The 24692-nt window shown below is 44.1% G+C and overlaps 1 protein-coding gene across 3 annotated transcripts in view; it reads right to left on the minus strand.

Annotated features, from left to right (window-relative positions):
- The window catches only part of ATG2A (autophagy related 2A), a 114548-nt gene that overhangs the window by 26634 nt on the left and 63222 nt on the right, over window positions 1-24692 (minus strand). For 2 of the 3 annotated variants that reach the window (XM_030217736.1, XM_030217735.1), the window contains exons 28-34: window positions 23885-24055; window positions 23585-23714; window positions 23206-23417; window positions 15374-15603; window positions 14590-14725; window positions 13606-13815; window positions 2115-2216 (exon numbers count right to left, since the gene is read on the minus strand). In XM_030217736.1, coding sequence (XP_030073596.1) covers window positions 2115-2216; window positions 13606-13815; window positions 14590-14725; window positions 15374-15603; window positions 23206-23417; window positions 23585-23714; window positions 23885-24055 — 1191 coding nt within the window. The remainder of the gene's footprint in view (window positions 1-2114; window positions 2217-13605; window positions 13816-14589; window positions 14726-15373; window positions 15604-23205; window positions 23418-23584; window positions 23715-23884; window positions 24056-24692) is intronic. The other variant, XM_030217737.1, reaches the window with a different exon arrangement.

Consider the following 24692-nt stretch of genomic DNA (forward strand, 5'->3'; position numbering starts at 1 on the left):
TTCAGCCCTGGGCTCATCCTCCACAACCACCGGGAAGGGGATGGCCGTAGACATCTCCCGGACAAAGGCAGTGAAAGACAGACTCTCGGGAGGAGAAAGCTGCCTTTCAGGGGAGGGAGTGGGATCAGAAGGAAGGCCATCAGACTCCTCGTCAGAGAAATATCTGATGTCCTCCTCCTCCTCCCACGAGGCCTCACCATCGGTATCAGACACAAGTTCACGAACCTGTGTCTGAAGCCGTGCCCGACTCGACTCCATGGAAACACGGCCACGGTAGGAGCGTCGAGAGGTGGACTCCCTCGCCAGCACCGGCGAAGCTCCCTCCGCCGACGTCGTCGAGGAGTCTGCCTGGGAGGCGGCCGTAGCCGGTACCCGATACTGGAGACCTCACCTCGGGCAAGGGGCCAGACGTCGCCTCACTCGACGGTACCGGTGGCGCAAGCACCCCCGGTACCGGAGGAGAAGGGCGCAACAGCTCTCCCAGAATCTCTGGAAGAACGGCCTGGAGACTCTCGTGCAGAGCGGCTGTGGAGAAAGACTGGGAAGCCGATGCAGGGAAGACTGAGAAGCCGATGCAGGCGTCGAGGTCAGAGTCTGTTCCGGGCGTGGAGGCGGTTCCGGGCTGTCCAAGGGGGAGCGCATCGACACCTCCTGAACAGAGGGTGAGCGGTCCTCCCGGTGCCGATGCCTAGGCGACCCAGAGCTCTTGGTACCGAGACGGGAAGGAGACCGGTGACGATGCTTCTTTGACTTCTTCAAGCAAAGCATGTCACCGGAGCTTCCCTGTACCGACGAGTAGGACGTAGAATCCAACCGTCGCTTCCTCGGGGCCGAGGCCGAAGAGGGTCATCTCGGGGGGGGGGGGGGGGGGGGGGGGGGGGGCTGTACCGCAGGAGCCCTCAGGGCAGGGGGAGACCCACCCGAAGGCTCACCGCCACCAGCAGGGGAATGGACAGCCCTCACCTGCACTCCAGACGAAGCACCACCGTCCAACGACATCAGCAATAGCGGAGGTCCCGGTACCACCGACGTCGACACAGCCTTTCGATGCCTCGGTACCGACGATGCAGGAGGTAGAGGCCTCGATGCAGTCGATGCCAAAGGCCTCGATGCAGTCGACGTCGATGCACTCGATGCATCCCATGCTGTTGTCGTCGAAGAGCCCGAGAACAACACGTTCCACTGGGCCAATCTCGCTACCTGAGTCTTATTTTTCAAAAGAGCACAAAGACTGCAGACCTGCGGGCGGTGCCCAGCCCCCAGACACTGAAGACACGAAGCGTGCCTATCAGTGAGCGAGATTACCCGGGCGTACTGGGTGCACTTCTTTAAGCCGCTGGAAGACTTCGATGACATGGGCGGAAAAATCACGCTGGCGAAATCAAAATTCGCAATGATGACGAAAGGCACCAAAAAGAAGGGAGAAAAAACCCGTATCGAGGCCAAATAGGCCGGTCCCGAAAGCGAAAGGAAACTTACGCGGGGAAAAAGCTGGAAACATGGGAAAGGGGTAAAGACCGGAAAGGTCTCCTCTTTTTTTTTTTTTTTTTTTGCGAAAATCGCGAAGACGCGCGAGGTCAACTTGAGGGGCACGAAACGGCGGCAAAACACGACCGTCCCGAGCGCGGACAAAAGAAGACTGACGAACACGAGCCGGTTCGGGCGGGAAGACGGCCGCGCATGCGCGATGCGCATCGGCGCGCGAGGGCTAGCAAAAGCCTTTGCTAGTGAAGTTTCCGATTGGAGGGGGCTGCCGTGGACGTCACCCATCAGTGAGAACAAGCAGCCTGCTTGTCCTCGAAGAAATATATATATATACATATACACACACACATATATGTTAATGTTTATATTTATACATGGATATGTTTCTAAAATAATGGTCTTTAAGCTCTGTGGACTCTCTCTTATGTGTGTCAGTACAGTTCTGTATACACCAGGTAGCACTTTAGAAATTATTAGAATTAGTAGTAGTATATGTACCAATAACTCTGCTTACTATAACAACCACAGCGATATAGAGGTGAAAAAAATTCCTGAATTCTGTAGCAATTCTTCTATTCCCAGGCCCTTAGACAAAGACTTGGTGGCCACGGAAAGGCTAACATGCTTACCTGGTCAATATTAAGACGTAGTGGCATCAGGGAGACCCTAAGGCAACACTCTGGGCCACCTAGCCCAGCCTCGGGACACACATGGAGGGCCTTGATCGATAGCTGGAAAAGACAGAAGGACACGTTTTAGACAAAGCTTCTTAGCCTCAGTACCAGACCTGTCCAGAAACTAGTGTGTTATGTGTCCATTGACCAGCAGAGCGTGATAGAAAGGTCAGAATTGTGCTGTGCAGCTCAAACAATTTAGTATTCTAGTCCTTTTTGGCTCATGGACTGGTTGGTGACATTGGAGCTCGGGGAAGGATTTATTTTAACTGGATTTGTATTCATCCTGGGGTAATAGCTGGTGGTGCCAGGTCTCTCCCTCCCACCCCCTTTCCGTTTCTGTTGTTTATTTCTGGGCAGCTTCTGGTAAGCAAGCGAGGTAGAATATTTTTGTAAGCCTTCTGTGGGGATAAGTCTTAAATTTTCCTACATTTCCCTATTGGGGAAACAGCTGTTAGAATACAGGTACAGTTGCAGACCAATGAATCAGATTTCTTCTTTATGGCAGGTGTTTCCTCAGGTTTTTTCACCTAAATTATTTTCTCTCTGCAGCAGGCTTATTTGCTAAAGAAAAATCACTCATCCTTCAACTCACTTTGTTTCAAATTTTCCTGATGCTGCCTCTTCTAAAAGAGTCAGGTTGGAACAGGAAGAATTTGATACTGAATCCCTACATTATTTGGGTTTTTCTTATCATTCTTGTTCTTTAGCTTCCAGATCTATTCTTCAAGATCCTCTTGGGAAAGGAGAAATTCCCCCCGACGATGGAGATGACCCAAAATTCTTTGTTTCAAAAAGAGGAGCTTCCACATTTAATTACTAAGGGGTCCTTTTACAAAGGCGCGCACTAATGATTAGCGAGCACTAAACTCTAGAGACACCCTTAGAAATATCTGGGTGTCTGTAACGTTTAGTACATGCTTATTTTTAGCACACGCTAAAAACAATAGCGCGTCTTTGTAAAAAGACCTCTAAACTTCCAGAAGTCTTTAATATTTCTGTTCCTTCTCTCAATCTGACTCACAAGGTGATTTATTTTGAGGGGACTTAAAAGACTTCCTAAAACTTTTCCTATTTGTGAAGATATTCTAGAATGGGATCTTCCTGATACAGATCTCAAAGTTGGGAAAGCAATGTCTTGTCTATATTGTTTATTTGCTTTGGAGGAAGAATGACCACAGCATCTACCTTAGGCTGTTGAAACCTAAGCAGTCACTGAAGAAAATTACTATGCCGGTGGAAGGAGGTATCGCCCTCGAGGATTTGCAAGATAGGAAAGCTGAGTCTGTTCTAAAACATCTTGAGATTTGGTCTTCAGGCTTCTATATCTGGTTCTTATTTGGCAGGTGCTTCTCTTTATTAGATACTGCAGAATTCTGATAATGACCAACATCAAGTTTCTGATTCTCAGGACCATTTCTCTTGTCTGGAAGTATGTTTGGCATATTTGGCTGATACTCTTATGTTTGATTAGGGTTTTTCCTGTCCTATGGCTCTGTTACTGCATCCAATGTCTGTGCAATAAGTTATACATAGGACACACTTCATGAAAATTAATGACCTGCTTGACGGAACATAAAAGCAGTATCAATATGAAGAAAGCAGGTGCCCTGCTGGCCATGCACTGCGAAGAAAAACAACACGACTCTGCAAGCCTTAACTGCATTGTTCTACAGCAACTTGCTCTGACTGGCAGAGGTGGAGACAGTAAAAGACGATTGGCCCAACTGGAGCAGAGATGGATTTTCCGATTGAGGACAGTTTGCCCAACAGGTTTAAATCTCAGATTGGAGTGGAATCACTTTTTTTTAGTTTGCCTTTAACTAAGTTTGTCTCAGAAATTCTGCTGTCAAATCTACCTCCTGCCTCATTTGTATAGAAGATGTGACTGGCTACAGCTCAGTGTATGCATCTGACGTCAACAGGATAAATAAGGGCGCCATATTTAAAGAAGGTTATCTGAGGGAGCTGCAGCAACGAAGCTCGGGTCGTCAGAACAGTGATGTGAGTAAATGTGGTTTACAGCAGGGTTGTGAGATTAGCGAACCTAGATCATGGTTTGAGAGTCTGAAGGGCTGTTTTTTTGCTTTGTAGAGAGAAGTGCCACGGACCCTGAGGAAGGATCAAAACTTTGGCCATAGTCGGCCGTGGCCCTCTAGACTGCACTATACAGCTAACCTAGATAAGTACAAAAAAGAAAAAAAGAAAGAACAATTGAAAAAATAGTAAAAATAGAAAAAAAACCAGAAGGAGGTGGAGGTGTAGAGCCGGTGATGAGAGTGAATGCCCCAGCTGGTGTGGTAAAGTCACAAGTTAAAAAAAAAGGGGTGCACTGTTGAGGCTTCTTTAAACTCCTTAAAATCCTCCCCGGTTTTTGTCTATTTGGGTGATATGACTGTTGGTAACTGCTGTAAACTATAACTAAGAGGAGTATTATTAGATTCATAGTACCTATCTGCAGGGGTGTGCTGGTAAATTTTTAACAACGGGCTCTCTCTCTCTCTGGGCATAGCCAGCCCTGCAATTGGGGGGGGGGGGCATGGGTGGACTGGGGGGACTACGCATGCCCCTCTCTCTCCACCTCATATAGGCATGCTATGGACTGCCACCACACTCCACTGCTTGTTTCTGGTTATGAGCAGCAAGCTGGGACTTCTTGCACATGCAGAGGAAGTCCCAGCCTGCTGCTCAGAGCTGGAAATCAGGAGCGGGGAGCAGCAGCAGTCTATTCACTTGGCTGGTGAAACTCAGCATCTCCACCAGCAAAGTAAAAGAGAATTGAGGTGGGGGCCCGAGCCCACATTTTGGGAGCCAGTGGTTAAAGTAGCCATGGAGGGCCTACTTTAACAACCGGCTCCCAAAATTCTTCAAAATTTAACAAACGGCTCTCGCGAGCCCGTGAGAGCCTGCTCCAGCACACTACTGCCTATCTGTTACAGCTCATCAGTTTCAGTTTTTGTGGTTGAGGAACTGGTCAACAGATAGAACTTCTAAATCATATGTCAGAAAGCTTCCTTTTAAAGATAAATTACTGCTTTGTAAAGAACCTGACAAAATAGCCAAGGATTTGGAAGCACTCAAGCCTCATAAGCCTCCTGCGGATAAGCGTAAGTCACTTCCAAGTCTTCTTTCAGCAGACTAAGTTTAGAGGTATCAAGTACTTTAAAGCAGGACACTGGTTACTCTTAGTGACCTCTAATCTGATCTACTCTCAAGCTTTTGCTGACCGCTTAAATCCCTTCATAGGTACTGAGTAGTTCACAATCAAGAAAACTAATAAGACTATTAGGAAATTACAGAAATTAAATGATACAAAAATCAATTTATCATCGAATTCAAATATTTTCCTAAGAGAAATGTTTTTAAATGCTTCTGAAATAGGAGTAAACTATTCCAAATATAAACAGCCTGAAAGAAAAATGGTCTATCTAGAACTCATTTACAGTATAAATCCTTTACAGAGAGAAAGCTCAGTAAACTGTGGTCACAAACCCAAAATGTTTTATTAGATTGAAATAATCCAGTCAAGTTTACCAAAAATACTGATGTTTAACAGGATAGAATTAGAAACACTAAGTATTCCACCTCACAAATGACCAGAGTTGGATTGGAAGTCAATTCCCAGGTTTATTTGCCAACTAGCATTCTGCTAGGATGTGGAGAGATCACCAGTTGAGAAAACGTTAAAAGTTATTTTTAGAGGTGATCCTAGACAGTTCATTTAACACTGGAGACTCAGATTAATAATCTGTTTAGAAAAGTTTATTTTAAACTAAAATTTTAAGTTGGTGAGATCATATTTGTAAGAGGATTATTATGCTTTATTAGTTCATAAGAACATAAGTATAGCCATACTGGGTCAGAACAATGGTCCACCTAGCCCAGTATCCTGCTTCCAACAGTGGCCAATCCAGGTCACAAGTACCTGGCAGAAACCCAAATAGTTGTAACATTCCATGCTACCAATCCCAGGGAAAGAAGTAGCTTCCCCCATTTATCTCCATCAGGGACGTAGCCAGATAGCAGATTTTGGGTGGGCCTAGGCAAGAAGTGGGTGGGCACCAAGTGTTCTCCCCCTTCCCTCCCAAAAAATATGGGGGGAAAATGCTTCTCTCTACCTTGGCAGTCTGCAGCAGGCATGCGCTGAAGCATTCACAAGTGTCAGTAACGTGGAGCACATCATTTTCATTACCATCAGGGGGAAGTCTTCAGCTGGTAGAGCTTGGAATCCCCATCAGCTACTGCTAAACATGTGCTACTGTTGGGTGGGCCTGAGCCCTAAGTGGGTGGGCCCCGGCCCACCTGTGGCTATACCACTGATCTCAATTCTTGATACTTTCCCAGATAAATTGAATTACAATAATCTATTGTGGAATTTTCACTAAACTGCACAAGAAACTTCAATTATTACAAGATCTCTCTGCTAAAACAATATTCAGAATGAAGAAATATGATAGATTAATGCCTTTCTTAATAAAACTCTATTACTTTAATAAAACTCCATTACTGACCCAAATAACTTTAATCTTATTGGTATTCTTCAACTTCAGCAAACGAGTGATATCCCATTTTCTTATCCTACCTATACAATTAGAAAATCTTACTATAGGTAGCACTTAGATCACTAAGAACCGGAACATGAACAAAAATATCTGCATATGAATACAGAAATTCTCCTTGATTTAAATGACCAGTCCCTAGAGAACTCAGATGTTAAACAAAACAGGTGACCATGGAGAAGCCAGAGGCACTCCACACAAAGGTCACCAAGTAGATGACTTAAGTACATAAGTGTTGCCATACTGGGACAGACCAAAGGTCCACCAAGCTCAGTATCCAGTTTCCAACAGTGGCCAATCAAGGTCACAAGTACCTGGTAAGATCCCAAAACAGTACATTTTATGCTGCTTATCCTAGAAATAAGCAGAGGATTTTCCCAAGTCCATTTGAATAATGGATTATGGGCTTTTCTTTTAGGAAGCTATCCAAACCTTTTTTAAACCCCTCTAAGCTAACTGATTTTACCACATTCTCTGGCAACAAATTCCAGAGTTTAATTACACGTTGAGTGAATAAATATTTTCTCCAATTCATTTTAAATTTACTACTTTGTAGCTTCATTGCGGGCCCCCTAGTCCTAGTATTTTTGGAAAGAGTAAAACAAGTGAGTCATGTGTAGACATGGTAGCCGTTCCATTCAGTATTTTATATACCTCCATCATATCCGTCTTTTCTCCAAGCTGAAAAGCCCTAGCCGCTTCAGCCTTTCCTCATAGGGAAGTCATCCCATCCCCTTTATCATTTTCGTCACCGTTCTCTGTACCTTTTCTAATTTCGCTATATCATTTTTGAGATACGGTGACCAGAATTGCACACAGTATTCAAGGTGCGGTCGCAACATGGAATGATACAAAGGCATTACAACATCCTCGTTTTTATTTTCCATTCCTTTCCTAATACCACCTAACAATGTATTTGCTTTTGTTTGCCGCTGCAGCAGAGGGACTCAAAGTATTCTCAACGATGACTCCTAGATCCATTTCCTGGTCGGTGACTCCCAACACGGAACCTTGCATCACGTAGCTATAGTTTAGGTTCCTCTTTCCCACATGCATCACTCTGCACTTGCTCACATTAAACATCATCTGCCATTTGGCTGTCCAGTCTCCCAGTTTCATAAGGTTGTCTTGCAATTTATCACAATCTTCTTGAGATTTAACAACTTTGAATAACTTTGTGTCATCAGCAAATTTAATTATCTCACTAGTTATTACCATATCTAGATCATTTATAAATATGTTTAAAAGCAGTGGTCCCAACACAGACCCCTGCGGAACTCCACTATCTACCCTTCTCCACTGAGAATACTGACCATTTAATCCTACTCTCTGTTTCCTAACCACAATAGAACACTACCTTCTTTCCCACGACTTTTCCAATTTCCTCTGGAGTCTTTCATGAGGTGCTTTGTCAAATGCCTTTTGAAAATCCACGTTTGGTCACCCCTTCAGAGAAATGTAGCAGATTGGTGAGGCACGTTTTCCCTTCACTAAATCCATGTTGGCTTTGTCTCATTAATCCATGCTTTTGAATATGCTCTGTAATTTTGTTCTTTATAAAGTCTCTACCATTTTGCCTGGCACTGACGTCAGGCTCACCAGTCTGTAATTTCCTGGATCACCTCTGGAACCCTTTTAAAAAATCAGCGTTACATTGGCCACCCTCCAATCTTCCAGTAAATTAGACATTACTAATACTAATTCTGCAAGTTCATTTTTCAATTCTATCAATACTCTGGGATAAATACCATCCGGTCCTGGCGATTGCCACTCTTCAATTTGTCAAATTGCCCCATTACATCTTCCAGGTTTACAGAGATTTGATTCAGTTTCTGTGACTCGTCAGCACTGAATATTATTTCTGGCACCGGTATCTCTCCCACATCTTCCTTGGTGAAGACCGAAGCAAAGAATTCATTTAATCTCTCTGTTATGGCCTTGTCTTCCATGAATGCCCCCTTTACCCCTCGGTCATCTAGCGGTCCGATTCTTTTCCCAGCTTCTTGCTTTTAATATACCTAAGAAAGTTTTTACTATATATTTTTGCCTCCAACACAATTTTCTTTCCAAAGTCTCTCTCTGCCTTTCCCTATCAGCGCTTTGCATTTGACTTGCCATTCTTTATGCAGTTTCCTATTATTTTCAGTCAGATCCTTCTTCTGAAGGATTCTCTTTGAGCTCTAATAGCTTCCTTCACCTCAAGTTTTAACCATGCTGGCTGTCGTTTGGTCTTCCTTCCTCCTTTTTAAATACATGGGATATATTTGACCTGGGCTCCAAGATGGTATTTTTGAACAGCATCCACGCCTGATGTAAAGTTTTGACCTTCACAGCTGTTCCTGTAAGTTTTTTTTTTTCACTGTTCTTCTCATTTTATCATAGTCTCCTGTTTGAAAATTAAATGCCAACGTATTGGATTTCCTGTGTGTACTTACTCCAGAGCTTATATCAAATCTGATCATGTTATGATCACCGTTATCTAGAGGCCCCAGTACCATTACCTCCTGCACCAGGTCTAGAATTGTTCCTCCTCTTGTTGGCTCCTGAACCAGCTGCTCCATAAAGCAGTCCTTGATTCAGTCAAGGAATTTCACCTCTCTAGCATGCATTGATGTTACACTTATCCAGACAATATTGGGCTAATTAAAATCACCCATTATCATGTTCCCCAGTTTGTTAGCTTCCCTAATTTCTGAAAACATTTCTACATCTGTCTCTTCATCCTGGCCAGGATCCTTTTTCTCCTACCACTATCCTTTTTTCCTTTACACATGGAATTTCAATCCATAGGGATTCCAAGATGTGTTTCATGTCCTATAGAATTTTCAGTCTATTCAAGGCCCTCCTTAACATACAATGCTACCCCTCCACCAATTCGATCAACCCTATCACTACAATATAAAATTGTATCCTGGTATGACAGTGTCCCACTGGTTATCCCCTGTCCACCTGGTCTTAGAAATGCCTGTTATATCTATTTTTTCATTTAGTACAATATATTCTAACTCTCCCATTTTATTTTTAGGCTTCTGGCATTGGCATATAGACATTTCAAACTATGTTTGTTGTTCCTATTTACATCTTGCTGAGCAGTTGACAGTGATAATGTGCAATTTTGAAAATCTGTCTTTTTATCTAAAGACACCTGAAGGCATATTTTCAAAGCACTTTGGGAGGCTAAGTTCCATAGGTTTCTATGGAACTTTGGGAGGCTAAGTGCTTTGAAAATGAGCCCGCTGGTCTACCTATGCTCTCTACTGCAACCTTACTATCAGAATGCCCCATCTTCTCTGTTTTGGTAATACCTTTGAAAGATACCTTATTCCGAACCATGCGCTTTTGAGCGCCTGTCAGCCTTTCCCAGTTTCTAGTTTAAAAGTTGCTCTATCTCCTTTTAAAATGCCAATGCCAGCAGCCTGGTTCCACCCTGGTTAAGGTGGAGCCCATCCTTTCAAAACAGGCTCCCCCTTCCCCAGAATGCTGCCCAGTTCCTAACAAATCTAAAACCCTCCTCCCTTAACCAGTGTCTGATCCACGCGTTGAAATTCCTTTGCTCTGCCTATCTCTTGGGCCCTGTGCATGAACAGGGAGCATTTCTGAAAATGCTACCCTGGAGGATCTGGACTTCAGCTTTCTACCTAGGAGCCTAAATTTGGCTTCCAGAACCTCCCTCCCACATTTTCCTACGTCATTGGTACCTACATGTACCAAGACAGCCGGTTCCTCCCCAGCACTATTTAAAATCCTATCTAGGTGACGTGTGAGGTCCACCACCTTCAACCAGGCAGGCAAATCACCAGGTGATCCTCACATCCACCAGCCACCCAGCTATCTGCACGCCTAATAATCGAATCACCAACTACAACAGCTGTCCTAACCCTTCCCCTCCTGGGTACAAGCTCTTGGAGACACATCCTCGGTATGACAGGATATTGCATCCCCTGGTGGGCTGGTCCTGGCTACAGGATTATTTCCAACTTCACCAGGATGATGCTCTCCATTTAGGAGACCTACCTCTTCCAAGGCAGCACAGGGGCTGCCAGACTGGAGGTGGGTCTTCTCTACAACGTCCCTGTAGGCCTCCTCTATGTACCTGTCTCCCTTTTAGCACACAAGAGGTTCAGTTGATTAAAAAATAAAAAAGTCCCTTAACCAACCAAAAACAGTACCTTTTTAATCTATTTCACTCAATTTGTCTAATAGCAGACAGTGATGAACTTATGTCAAATGCAGCCGAAGTATCACACTGCAACAGCACTATCTGACTTAAAGCTCTTTTAACATCATTAATAAGGCCTCAGTATTATGTAAACCAAAAACTGAACTGAGAAGGGTGAAGAGTTGAATGTTTATCTAAATATAAGCCAATATGAGATTCAATTAGCCTGGTGAAAAACGGAAGGTTAGCTAGCAATCTGAAATTAGCTGTTTTTGTTAAGTCTAGACCCTCTGATTTTGGGATTGGTGTCGGAACAATAGCTCCCATTGATGGCCAGAGGCAACCTAGATTCATAGTAACATAGTAGATGACTGCAGATAAAGACCTGTAAGGTCCATCCAGTCTGACCAACAAGATAAAATCATAGCATAAGGTATGATGCGATCTAGATTTGTCCTTGCCACCCCATCACAGATTTTCTTCTTGGAAATCTCTTTGCAAAGATTCCATGAAAAGACAAGCAGTACAGTCCAATTTATTAGCTCTTTAAATTTAGGAGCAGCAGTTCCAATGCCCACCAAGAAGAAAGGTCTATTTTGTTGTCACCAGAAAGGAAGGTACCTTTTGGCCAATTCTAGATGTCAAGGAAGTACATTGTCACTAAGAGTTTTGCATTTCAGAATAGAAACTTTGTGTTCTGTGATAATGACAATTTGTTCAGGAGGTTTTCTTACTGCTCTACATCTCAAAGAGGCTTATTTCTGTATTCTAATTTGGCCTCCACAACAAAGGTTATCAGGCAGGCTTGCAGGTCACAGACAGTGTTGAAATTTACTTCCTTTCTGATTCTGTTTCACAGTCTTTTATGAGACTCCTCAGTTTACCTCCCTATGGGAGAAGTCATTTGGAACCTGAATGACCACCTGCAACATTTCTTTATTATATGTTCACTAACATGAGAATTTCTTTGTCTAATATTATTATAGATTGTTTTGCTGATCCTAAACGTTCTGACCTTGGAAGACAGAATGCTGTAATGTTATCAGGAGTGAAGACGTGCCTCTAATTTCGGAACCCATCACTAAAATTAGGCTGCCACAGTAAACCTTTATCCCAATTATAATTATTTTCTATTTTCTACTGTCCACCAGTTCTATCCAACTTATAAGCCCTGCAGGCCTCCTGCACCTAAGGGCTCAACCCTGGGGGAAAGGTAATCAAAGCAGGTGAACTTTCCATTCTGATCTACAGCCTCAATTCCACTCTGCTAGTTTTGCTTCGATTAACTTCTGGCAAGAGAATGCAACGGAACGCCCGGCCAAGATGACTTCCCCGATTCTACGTCCAAATCATAGCCTTAATTTAGGCCCTCTTTGACAGCAAGTGAATATTCCATAATTTTGACTATTTTTGTGGATCATGTTTTCCAGAACCTGTTCCCTCATCTTGAAGGCTGCTTTCTTACATCTGACAAGTTCCTGCACTGGTGGTGGCAATAAGGAGAAATTAGGTCTTACCTGCTAATTCTCTTTTCTTTAGTCGCACCAGGTCAGTCCAGCTACCTGCCTGAACTTGTATGTACTTGTTTTGGTGTTTCTTACATATTTGTTTTATGCAATTTATTTCAGTTTTTGGACTCTTGCTCATTAAGGCCCCCTTTTACTGCAGCAGGTAAAAGGCTTAAAAAAAGGAAATGGCCGTGTAGCAAGTTAAAACACTTGCCGAGTGGCCGTTTCCTGGGGGAGCCCTTACCACTACCTATTTAGGAAATGGAAAGAGCTCCTGCACTAACCAGATGGTAACTGGGACACCCTAAAAATATTTTTCAAGTGCCGGAAATGGCGTGCGTGGGGGCAGGAACTACCAGACTCCTGCGGTAGCCTGCAAGCCTGCTGTAAGGCTTGCTGCACCTTTGTAAAAGGGCCCCTAAGTACTGGACTATTTCATTGCTATTCCTGGCAAAAAAGAAAAATATTTTAATCTAATTTTGCAGTTGGACATGTTCTTATTGTGTTTTTTTTTTAAATCTAAATACTGAATTGTCTGAGCTGCACAGGTACCTACTAAGGCACAGAAAATTCTGTACTCTGTCTTCACCCACAAGTTCCTTGACTGGTCTGGTGCGACTAAAGGAAAGAAAATTAGCAGGAAAGATCCTTCCTGGCTAAGGCACAGGACTTACTTGTGGCATCCACTAATGCATAACATGAAAATCTAGGCAAACTCCACTTCCTACACCACATTTTATTCACCCTTACCTGCCACATATTCCAATCATTATCAAACAGAAATATGTCACAATGGAAATTTTAGCCTGTCCTGCCTTCCTGGTTTCTACCCCCATGCAGTTTGGAAAAGAAACAACTACCAACTGGCTTTAATGTGAGAGCACTGCATTAGCTGCTGATTCAATACCAAAGTGCATCTTTGGCTTTTTGCTTTTATAAGGGTTGCAACACACAGATATTAAACAGATACTCCTGAAGCAGGCATTTTTATTGCCGAAGCACGGTCCATGTTGAGTCAACATGTACTTTGTTATTTAATAAACTTTGTTGCAATCAAGCTCTGGATATTTGACTTATTGGTTGGCCTATGTCTCTTCCCTACTACCTTGGCTATCTCCAACTGGAATTAGGACCAGGACTGGAGAAAAACTAACACTAACTCAAAATCACAAGGTTTGAGCAGGCCCTGAGAGAGGGATTGATACCGCCCCTAGACTTACCATATTAGAATGGGCTCTGCGGGGCATCTTCTCACTTGTATACAGGTAGAGAAACTTGTTAATCTGGGAGGCTGCTAGGCGGTCTCGCACCTCTAGCTCCTGCACTATGAAGACTTGGCGGGAGACAGGCAGCTCCTCTGATTCCAGCAGGGTGCGCTCTATTGCAGACTTCTCACTGGCGGAGGTGTATGTCTCATGCTGGAAACTCACCTGAAGCAGAAAAAATTAATAACTCTTTCAGTTCTCAAACTATGGTCACTCCCTTTCTTCCAGCCACCAGGATTCTAGGCCTTTATAGAACCTGCTTCCTCCATTTACAATGACGGAACTTCATTCTTCGTGGCTGGGCACCCACCTTGCATGTCCATTCTCCCTCCCACTATTCGCTGTAGCCCAAGAGCAGTCCTCCAAACAAGCTACCCAAGCCCAGTTAGAGCAAGGACCTCACTCCCATTTAAAAAAAAAAAAAAAGACATGCCTCTCTCCCGGGGATGTGGAAGTCATCTCTGCCATTTTACCACTTCCTGAATAAAACAGTTTTACCATGCCCTGGCTCTAAGTGTTGCTTCCTAACTGGCTAAATTTTGTGCATTCCAACTTTAGCTAGGGTTGAGGGGAAGGGAATATTCAAATCTTAGTTTTGGCCAGCTAACTCAAAAGGTTAGCCAAGCAAACCCTTTGAATACAGACCCCATATACTAAAGTGCTAATTTGAAATAAAAATACATTTTTAGTGTTGTACTTGGGACAATAAAAATGCGGCTTCTGTGATTCATTACACATATGTGTTTCTAGGCACACACCGTATTGTGGTTATCTCCAGTAAGCAATGACTGCTTAGGTTTCCATGAACAATTTTCAAGAAAAACCTCTCCAAGCTAGTCCTGTGGTCTTCATAGTGTGCAGAAAAAGAATGGGCCCCTGCAATTGCAACAGAAAGGGAGGAAGGGATTTCATATTTTATGCAAGAGTTTTCCCCCTTACTTTTGTTAGCTGGATCTCCATGAGGACATCGTGGATTCGTCCACTGCCTCCTTGAGACCGCCATGTGTTCTGGGGTCGATTGATGCTGGAAGAGCGGGAAGGGGAGCTTCGGGCATTTGATAAATTGGATTTCATCCTAGCATTGGAGAAAAAGAAAAAGAATGAAACTGAACACTTATTTTTAGTTTAAACTAATTTTCACCCTAATTTCATCATCTACAATAGTTGCATTTTTTCAAACTTGCTATTGTGGCTGCAACTGTGGCCCCAATCACAGACTCTTAATATTCTGGTAGGAAGTGCAGCATTTTCCAGAGGAGCAGAGACGGCAGACTCCCAGCTCCACATGGCTCTTTGACACTTAGAGCTGTGCAGTACCCCAAATCTGGCATTGTTCTTATAACTAACCAGAACCACATGATTATGGGTACAGAATAAGAGCCAGGAGAGTCAGCCAGGAGCAAGCGGTGTGGACTGTGGAGAGTGCCAACAGCACCCTATACAAGCAAAAAAAAAAGAAAGAAACATTCCAGGGGTGACGGGCTCTTCCAGGACACAGTAAATGAAAAGAAACAGTTGATTCAAAGGAAAATTTTATTTGCCCACAGAAATAAACTCCAACATTTCCCTGAAGAAAAAAGAAATCACCGAATTTTTCTTACCTCAGAATAAGCTGTCAAAGTTTAAAACAAAAATCAGGAACAAGAAACACAAAAGCTAGGATGATCAGTGACCCCCCCCCCCCCCCCCCCCCCCCCCCGTGTGAACCTTGGTGTCCCCTTACCTTGGAGACTGGGCATGACCAGAGGAGGGACGACTGGTCCCAAAGTCTTTCCCTCCATAGAGATGCCAGACAGCAGAGATCTCCTGCAAGATGATCCGGGTCTCTGGCACAGGAAAGCGAGCGGGAGCCTTCAACAAGTCTGTGCTTCCCAAAGGCCTAGAGAAGTGGCCATCCTTAACGCAGATGGGGCCCTCCAGCAGCTTGGTAACCACTGGCTCCCCATCCTTCGGCTGGAAAAAAGTCAGTACAAAAAAAAAATCAATGTGTCCATAGTCTATTCAAAACCAGCTGCCATGAGCACCACAGTTCACATAAAAATGTATCTTATACATTGGTACTGTAGGAATCACCAATATATGTATGAAAAACACCCCCACAAAGAACTCAAGAGAGTTCATGATGGGCACAAAAATCTTCAGTGGTGAGGGAGAGAGAGGTAAAGCCTGGGATAAGAACAGAAGATCTTCGGCAACAAATATAGAAGGGGTGAAAAAGCCCTTACCAGGCAGAGTACCTTAGGAGTATCAAATGGTAAAGTCAAATAGGTTCTAGAAAGGAACAGATATGGGATGGGCAGATTTGGAAATCTATTATCTGCAGAAGTGTGCCCTATGATGGACTAGAGATGGAGATGGAAGCTATAAACTACAAGTGCAATGGGAACCAACAATATTTCTCTCATAGCTGCAGGGGATTAAAGCACCTGTTAGTAATCCTTTTATAAGGGAAAGGGAAATGGGACTTGATATACTGCCTTTCTGTGGTTTTTGCAACTACATTCAAAGCGGTTTATACAGTATATTCAGGTATTTATTTGTACCAGGGGCAGTGGAGGGTTAAGTGACTTGCCCAGAGTCACAAGGAGCTGCAGTAGGAATCGAACTCAGTTCCCCAGGATCAAAGTCCACTGCACTAACCACTAGCCTACTCCTCCGCTTAGGTCTGGACCTGATATAGGGAGGGGTTTATATCAACTGGTGGGGCAACGAGATACTCTCCAGTACAGGATTTTTCCTGTGTATGCTGCACCCAGGTTCTGTAGCTGGGAAGCAAAGAGTCCATGTAACACTGGGCAGTTGATAAGTAATGGTAAAATCATGCTGAGCTGTGGATGGAGTACAGGTTTCAATATCTACAACTCCAACATATTAGCACTAGAGATATTAAAGGAGCCCAGTTAGGGACAAGTTAGAGTTGAGGCTTTGTGTACGAGGGCTAGCCATGCTAAGGGGTTAATCTGAAAAGATATATCCTACTGCTAGTCTTTCTTTTTAGTAGAAAACCCCAGGCATATTGTCAAGTGAGAACAGGACTTAGGCATTACACTTGATAAGAATCAATCATGGGGAATATATGAAGTAGCAACAAAGGCCTGATATCAGCTACATTTTATATTGGTGGTATCAGACACCTCCCAGGTTGGGCAAAATATATAAAACAGTTAGGAAGAATTGTTGAAGGGGCTGCAGAAAAGTTCATTTTGCCATAAATGGTACACGTGCCCTAGGTTAGTCTCCTATTGGGAGAATGTGAAGAGAAAGACTAGGGAGATTTTGAAGGCGGATTTAAACTGGGAATCCAAGATGATTTTATAATGAATATATAACAATTGTTAGTTAAATTACTGATAGTAACTAGAATGGAAGTGGTGACCTGTTGACAGAAGGAGGAGGTCCATCCATAAAACGCCTTCCTACAGAGAATTAGTACAGTATTTTTTTTCTGATGGAATAATCTATTGCCTATGTCCAGGTTGTTCTTTCTGTACACCATCTTGACAAGAAATTAATCAAATAAATATGCATATGCATGTTGGACATACTCACTGCTATCCAGTATCTTCCTTTGAGAGGGTATGGGAAACTTATGGGGTTTGGTTGAAGGGGTACTTACAGAACACATAGGAGAGCCTGGAAGTACAACAGTGCCTCTGGTCAAAATGTAGTACTGAAAAGGGGGAACTTAATTATGAGGTTGTGAGAGGAGCTCCAACTGAGTTATACGATTATGCATTTACTCCCTGTGTTCCTGCCCAGGATGATGAATCTGCATAGTGGTACTTTCACATATGTATATGTAGGGATAAGAATTTGGGCCCCGGGAGGTACAGGGGGAGTGGGGTGGGAGAAGAAAAATAATGTTCAGAGCTGTTTGATGCTTTGTTACTGGTGCATGGAAGGAAATAACGGTACACTGGTAAACAAGGAAATGAGATGGCTGTGGAGATTTTCATTATACCAAGGGTCCTTAAACAATAGTCCATGAATTGCATTGGCCCACTGAGCTTGTTTTACAGGCCTGCCTGCCTGCATAGAAACATACATCTGGCGTCATATGAGCTAGGCAATATTTTAAAAGACATGTTCCACCACCAAAGCAGAAGCTGCAGTTCTGTGTAGTGTATCAGTTTAAGGAGTTTCATTTGAGTGCATCAGAGAAGGTCCAACAAGGAATGAATGTCATCTGAAGGGGGACCACCAGGGCCAACACGTCATTGGCAAGCAGATGAGTATAAACATCCTCAGCATCCTCACCAGATCAGTCTAGAATGTGTGGGTTGTTGTGTCCACCAGGGGCGTATCTGCGTGGGGCCTCAGGGGCCTGGGCCCCCGCAGATTTTGCCCTGGACCCCCCTACCGCCATCAACCCTCCCCCGCTGCCGTTCTTACTTTTGCTGGCGGGGGACCCCAACCCCCGCCAGCCGAGGTCTGCTTCCACCTGCCGCTGCCGTAAAAACTTCTTCTTCAGCCGGCGGGGGACCCCAAACCCCCGCCAGCCGCCCCGCGGTGTTTAAAATTCATCTTCGGCCTCCGTGGCCGTGCTGCTGTGATAGGCACTGTTGAAATCCACTTCGGAGTCTGACGTCGTTGTACGTTGTACGTGCTGCGACGTCAGACTCCGAAGTGGATTTCAACAGCGCCTATCACAGCAGCACGGCCACGGAGGCCGAAGATGAATTTTAAACACCGCGGGGTGGCTGGCGAGGGTTTGGGGTCCCCCGCCGGCTGAAGAAGAAGTTTTTACGGCAGCGGCAGGTGGAAGCAGACCTCGGCTGGCGGGGGTTGGGGTCCCCCGCCAGCAAAAGTAAGAACGGCAGCGGGGGAGGGTTGGCGGCGGGAGGGGGGTGGAGAGAGTCATTGGTGGCGGTGGGGGCTCGGCGGCGGGGGGGGGGGGGGCTAAAATGTGCCCCCTCCCCCCTACCGCCGGAGTCCAGATACGCCCCTGGTGTCCACTGACCAGCAGGTGGAGATAGAGAGTATAGAATTGTAAGTTCTATAAGAGCACTGTACAGTTATAACAGGTTAGTATTTTTCTATCTTCAGCAGGTGGTGGATGGTTCTGTGCAGCTTGTGGGCTGGTTGGCTGAGCCTGCTCCTGAATCAGTCAATTATCTGCTTAGCAGTAGAACAAGGAGGTGGCCATCTAAGGTGCCAGAGCTTATAGGAGCATACCCAGAAAAGTCTGGGTCCCTGTCCCTCCCCCTCCTTCCTTCATCGTAGACATCTCTTCCAAATAAAGAGAAAGAGAGAACAGTGAAGATGTATTCAGCAAGAGGAGAATTGTGAACTCTGGCTCTGGAGTCCCGTGGTAAATGTCCTCAATTTGGCTTACCTCCCTCCTCTGTTCCTTCCTGGGGTCCATGGGAATAGGATTTTAGCCTTCAGCTCGCCTCTCTGGGAGTGCCTTTACTTCAGCAGCTGACATTACTTATTTTTTTTCAGCACCTCTCCTCCTCCCTTACTGGTGGCGCTGGCAGAGAAAGTAAAATTGTGTTCCTGCTGTGGTTCATGGTGTGGTGCCTCAGGGCTCTGTGCTACATGCTGCTCTTTCTTTTTAGCACCTCATCTGGAGCAGGAGAAACTGTCAGAGAAAGTGCCAAGGAAGCTAGTGGACAGAAGTCTGGGAGAATTGTCAGAGACCTTAGCACTGACTCGCAGTTCCCTCACAGAAATCACAGGAACGATAGCCATTTTGCTATCTCGCACTTCTAATGCTGCAGTGGGTGTCTTGCCTCAGACATATTGCAACTTCAATCTCCTTAGATTCTGGACTGTCGTAAGTTTCTCTGGCTGGAGGTACTGCAGATTCTTGACAAACTAGCACTCCCTTTTCTCCAGATTTTGTTTCACTCCTGCATCAACTGGGCAGAGTCCTTTGGAAGATTATATCTCACCTGGGCCTGGTGATTCTGGTAGCTCCAGAGTAACTCAAGTGACCTTAATATGCAGAACTGGTAGATCTTCCTCAGCACAAGGGCCTGTTAACCTAAGGTCCTGTGACAGAACAGTATATTTTAAGCCTGTAAACTGCCTAAATTAATTCTGAAGTGTATTTCTCTAGTTTGGCCAGCAGATGGTGCATGCTATGTTTTAAGCTGTTACAAAGAACTGACCTTTCCTTTCTTTAGTTAACACAGATAAAGGAAATGCCTGTAGTGATGTAACCAGCTTTTTTCAAATGTTGTTGTTCTGGACTCTGGCCTGGAGTTTGAAATTTCCCAGCAGTTGATGGCTGTTGCTTCAGTTTCAGCCCGGGAGAAGAGAGAGACAAAGCTCTTTGCTGAATCCAGAGTAGTTATTGGGCTCATTTTCAAAGCACTCAGACTTACAAAGTTCCACAGGTTACTATAGAACTTTGTAAGTCTAAGTGCTTTGAAAATACAACTCTATATGTCCTGACCTCCCCAGTTACTCTTTAGAAAGTAAACAGATATTTTGTTAAGTGTTATAAAGGATCCATATTTCAGTTACCTCTTATTGATTGCACATTTTCTGTCCAAGTTCTGAAAATAAACACATTTGTTTGCTCGCCCTGCCTGTCTGGACTGATAAAGAATCCTGCTGGCCTGTGTATTGTGTGAGTGCTTTCTGAGAACTGTGAGACTACTGATAGTGTGGTTCCAGTAATCTAGAAATCACTGGGGATAATTTGAGAGCGGGAGACTCGCCCAGAGGCGCTTGTGACCCAGTCGGTGGGAGGAGGTGGACCTGAGCTGCACTGGAGATAGACCCTCTAAGTGGCTGCAGGATAACCCCAGGCAGGTGGCTAGGCATTTGACAGGTCACCATTCTCATGAAGATATGTCTTCCTGTGGTCTTATGGCGTGTCTTTTGAGAGGCTGCAATTAAGACAAAAGGGTTTCAAACTTGGTAAATAAGACCAAGAATACTATAATGCCTCTGTATTGCTCCTCATCTTGAGTACTTGAGTTCTGGTCACTGTACCTCAAAAAAGATATAGCAGAAATAGAAAAAGTTCAAAGAGTGACCAAAATAATAAAAAGAGATGGAACTCCTCTCATATGATGAAAGACTAAAGAGGTTAGGGATCTTCAGCTTGGAAAAGAGGCAGCTGAGGGGAAATATGATCGAGGTCTACAAAATCCTGCGTGGTGTAGAACGAATAGAAGTGAATTGATTTTTTTACTCCTTTAAAAGTACAAAGACTAGGGGGTCACTCAATGAAGTTACATGGAAATACTTTTAAAACAAATAGGAGGAAATATTTTTTCACTCAATGAATATTTAAGCTCTGGAACTCATTGCCAGTTCCCGGTGAAGAAGTTCATTAGTCTGCCATCGAGAAAGATATGGGAAAGCTACTGCTTACACTGGGATTGGTAGCACTAAGTGTTGCCATGATTTGGGTTTCTGCCAGGTACTTGTGACCTGGATTGGCCACTATTGTAAACAGGATATTGGGCTAGATGGACCATTGGACTGACCCAGTATGGCTATTCTTATGTTCTTAAACTTGCTACAAAAGCTAGAAAGTGTTCACCTCTGTGGCATACACTAGGGTCCGGAAAGTTTTTGAGAGTTGGTATTCAGAAAGAGCTAGCTCCTTTTTCAGCTTTTATCATTCATATTTTGACCTTTCTTCAGTAGGGTGTTAAGAAAGGATTAGCAGCTGCTTCCTTGAAGTTCTAAGCTGCAGTTCTTACTTGTTTCAAAGGTCATTTAGAGAGCTCTTCCTTGGCTGCACACCCTGATGAGGTTCGTTTCTTCAAAGAGGTCGTTGGTTAACCATCTTCGGCCCCTGGTAGGAGCTCTATGTCAGCAGTACAATCTTAATTTGGTTCTCAAATGTTACAGTAAGCATTGTATGAACCTCTCAAGAGAGCTATGCTTAAAAGATCTCACCTTAATAACAGCCTTCCTAATGGCCACAGAGTCTGCCAGACGAGTTTCGGAGCTGCAGATGCTTTCTTGTAAGGATCCCTTTCTTCGTTTTATTGAAGCTGGAATCTGAATGCTGCCTTCCTTTCTTCCAAAAGTGGTATTTCCATTTCATCTCAGTCAAGCTCTATCCCTTCCTTTGGGAGGAAAGATTATGGTTACAATTCATTGCAATGTCTAGATGTCCAGTGGGTTTTTGATGAGATATGTAGAAGTCTCTAATAACTTTCATACATCTGACAAACTGTTTCTCCTTTTTGGAGGCCACAGGAAGGGAGAAGCTACCTCTAAGGCTACTACTGCTTGCTGGATTAAGGAAACAATTTATTTCAAAAGTTTGTTAATTAAGGGCCGAGTTATACAGAAACTGATATCTGAATTTACTTGTGTTAAATTAAGGATAAATCCATTTGTAAAGTGATCAAAGTTTAGCTTGTTTGTGAATGCTAATGCGTTTTTTTTTTTGGCAGTTTCCAACGTCATTATTTGTTACGGACATTATTGTATTTCCTTGGTATTGTTCATGACTTCCTGTTTGTAACCCACACAGAACCTGATTATGGATGTTGTGGGCTATAAGAACTATAATAATGTAATTTCTTCAGCATACAGTCTTGTGGCAAGTAGGTACCTTCCATCCTGAAAGCCCATTCCACAAGATGGGTAGCTAACTCTTGGGCTGAATTGCAAGCTGTCTCTTCACCAGACATCTATAGAGTGGCACCATGGTCTTCATGTTACAACTTTTCAAAGCACTATAGACTAGATATGGCAGGAACAGTGGATGCTTCCTTTGCAGCTTCAGTACTCACATCAAGGGTTTTGGAATCCTTCCCAACGTAGGACTGCTTTGAATCAAATTCTGGACTGGTCTGGTGAGGAAGCTAAGGAAGGAGAAATTACATTTTACCTGTTAAATTTCTTTCCTTTAGTCCCACCAGACCAGTCCAGGTTCCCACCCTTATTTGCGTAACCATGAGGCATTTTAATTATCTTGCAGTATTCTTTCCTAGTCAGAGTTCAAGTTGATCCTGTTATTTGCTTTTGGAAGTATTTAAGCAACACATAATAAAGGAAAGAATTGGTATGGTTCCAATGTAGCTTTGAAGGCATTCCACTGCTTTATCATCAAAATACTGAACTGTTACTGTTGTACAGTACCCTTATAATGCAGAGCTCACACTTCTGTATTCTCTATCTCCACCTACTGGCCGATGGCCTCAACCCACAAGTTCTGAACTGGTTTGGTGGGATTAAAGGAAAGCAATTAGCAAAGATAGATCCATTTTCTCCTTTCTTCAAAGCATGCAAAGAATGAAAGCAGCAGAGAGACTGGATTGGAGCATCTCTGCATGATGAGTGCCAGCAGAGTATAATGGAAAAGCTAGGAGGAGAGGGAGGCACAGAAAGACAGTGAGATAAGTAACAGAGGTTAAAAAAAAAAAAAAAAAAAAAAAAAAAAAAAAAGAGAGAGACTACCCAAGAATGCAGGAGACAGCAGCAACTGGGTAAGATGAGGATGCCTAGCTATCACTTAGGTGACAGGTACATTCTTAACTATAGCAGTTGCCACTTTGGTAGGAGCAGCTCAGACCTGCCAGCAGGTCCCTGCTGTGATTTCTTCTCATGATCGTGGCCATGCCTCAGCCTTACCGGGATCCCCATGCCAGGGGCGTCCAGGATACAGAAGTCATCATTGTCTGTCAGCTCACTTTCAGCCTCACTGGCATCTGAGATGCAGGCGTCTGAGCCTTCGTCAGGGAGTGGGGAAGGTGGTGGCATGGATGGGACTCTTTCTGGAGCACTGTTCTCTCCTGGAAAGAGATACACAGACACCGGGGAAGCCTGGCGAAGTGGCGCAGAGTCTCCTCAGAGAGAAGAGAGAGAGTGTCCTGGTTAGTTCTTGCCACCCCAGCGATTTAAGTTGGTCCCCAAACAGAAAAAGTCTCAGAAGCCATTGACAACTCTGATCATTCTGTCTCCGTCTTCCTCTGCCCTTGTTGGCCCACCAGCGTGGCAGAACAGCCCTTACCTGTTTCCATGGAAGACACCCTCTGAAAGCTCTTTTCTGTGTCCATCAAGGCATCCGTCAGGTCTCCCTGGTTGATCTCTGCTGTTTCAGCAGGTAGGCAGGGGGGCAGTGAGGCAGGACTCTCAGGCACCTGCAAAATGCGAGACAGACCCTCTTAAACACCATAGGGCAGCAGAAAATTTACCCTTCAAACCTGAGCTTGGTGGATATCTAACCACCAAATTGATAAGGGATAGTAGTCACACCTCTCTGGCGCTGGGTCCTAGGCATGCAAGACAACTCTAGACATCACTCCCTTACCTGCAGCTTCTGGCCAGCAATCTCAGTAGGGCTGTCCTGTTTTGGCGGTGGGTATAAGTCTCCACTGTTCACCACATACTGGATCAGATTGACTAGGGCTGCACAGGAATCTGCACAGGTGTGTAGGTGCAAGAGATTATTGGAGCAGCGAAGCTCAAAGAGGGGCTGGGTCTGACGTCCCAAAGGTAAAAGAGAAAGATGGGAGTATTAGGATGCTTAGAATTAGGCCTGCTGCTATTTACATGGTTTCAGTTCATGGCCTAAACTTAGTCAGCAAGGAGGCAATTCTATAATAGAGTGCCTACAATTAGAAACCTGGAGAATGCCTTGTAAGAGCCTGTCCTATAAATGAATTCAGGCACCTACTTTCCTTTATAGAACACTAGCCTAAATAGGTATTAATACACCCAATATTTAGGCACGATCATCTACTCCAGGAATAGAACTAAAGTAATTGTTAACACCTAAATCCCACAGGTACATGCATAACTTACAGTATTGCATAAGTTTGGGTCCTGGTCGTGCTCTGCCCTTGCGTACACTCCCTTTGCAAATCTGCGTTATGCAAGTTATGTGTGTTGATATAGAATAGCAGTTATGCACACAAATGCCAGCATATCATCTAAGTGCATAGGTATGTGCATAAATGCTAGTATCTTAAACTTTGCACCAATAAATGTTTGTGCCTAGTTTATAGAATTGCCCTGCTAATGCTAAAATTGAGAACAAACCAAGCTAAGTTATAAGCTCACCCCATAAATGTCTCCGAGGCTCTCCCTGTTTTAACTACCTAAATTCAGCCTTTTGG

This window comes from Microcaecilia unicolor, chromosome 11 (genome assembly GCF_901765095.1).
Source record: "Microcaecilia unicolor chromosome 11, aMicUni1.1, whole genome shotgun sequence".
NCBI classification, from domain to species: Eukaryota; Metazoa; Chordata; class Amphibia; order Gymnophiona; family Siphonopidae; genus Microcaecilia; species Microcaecilia unicolor.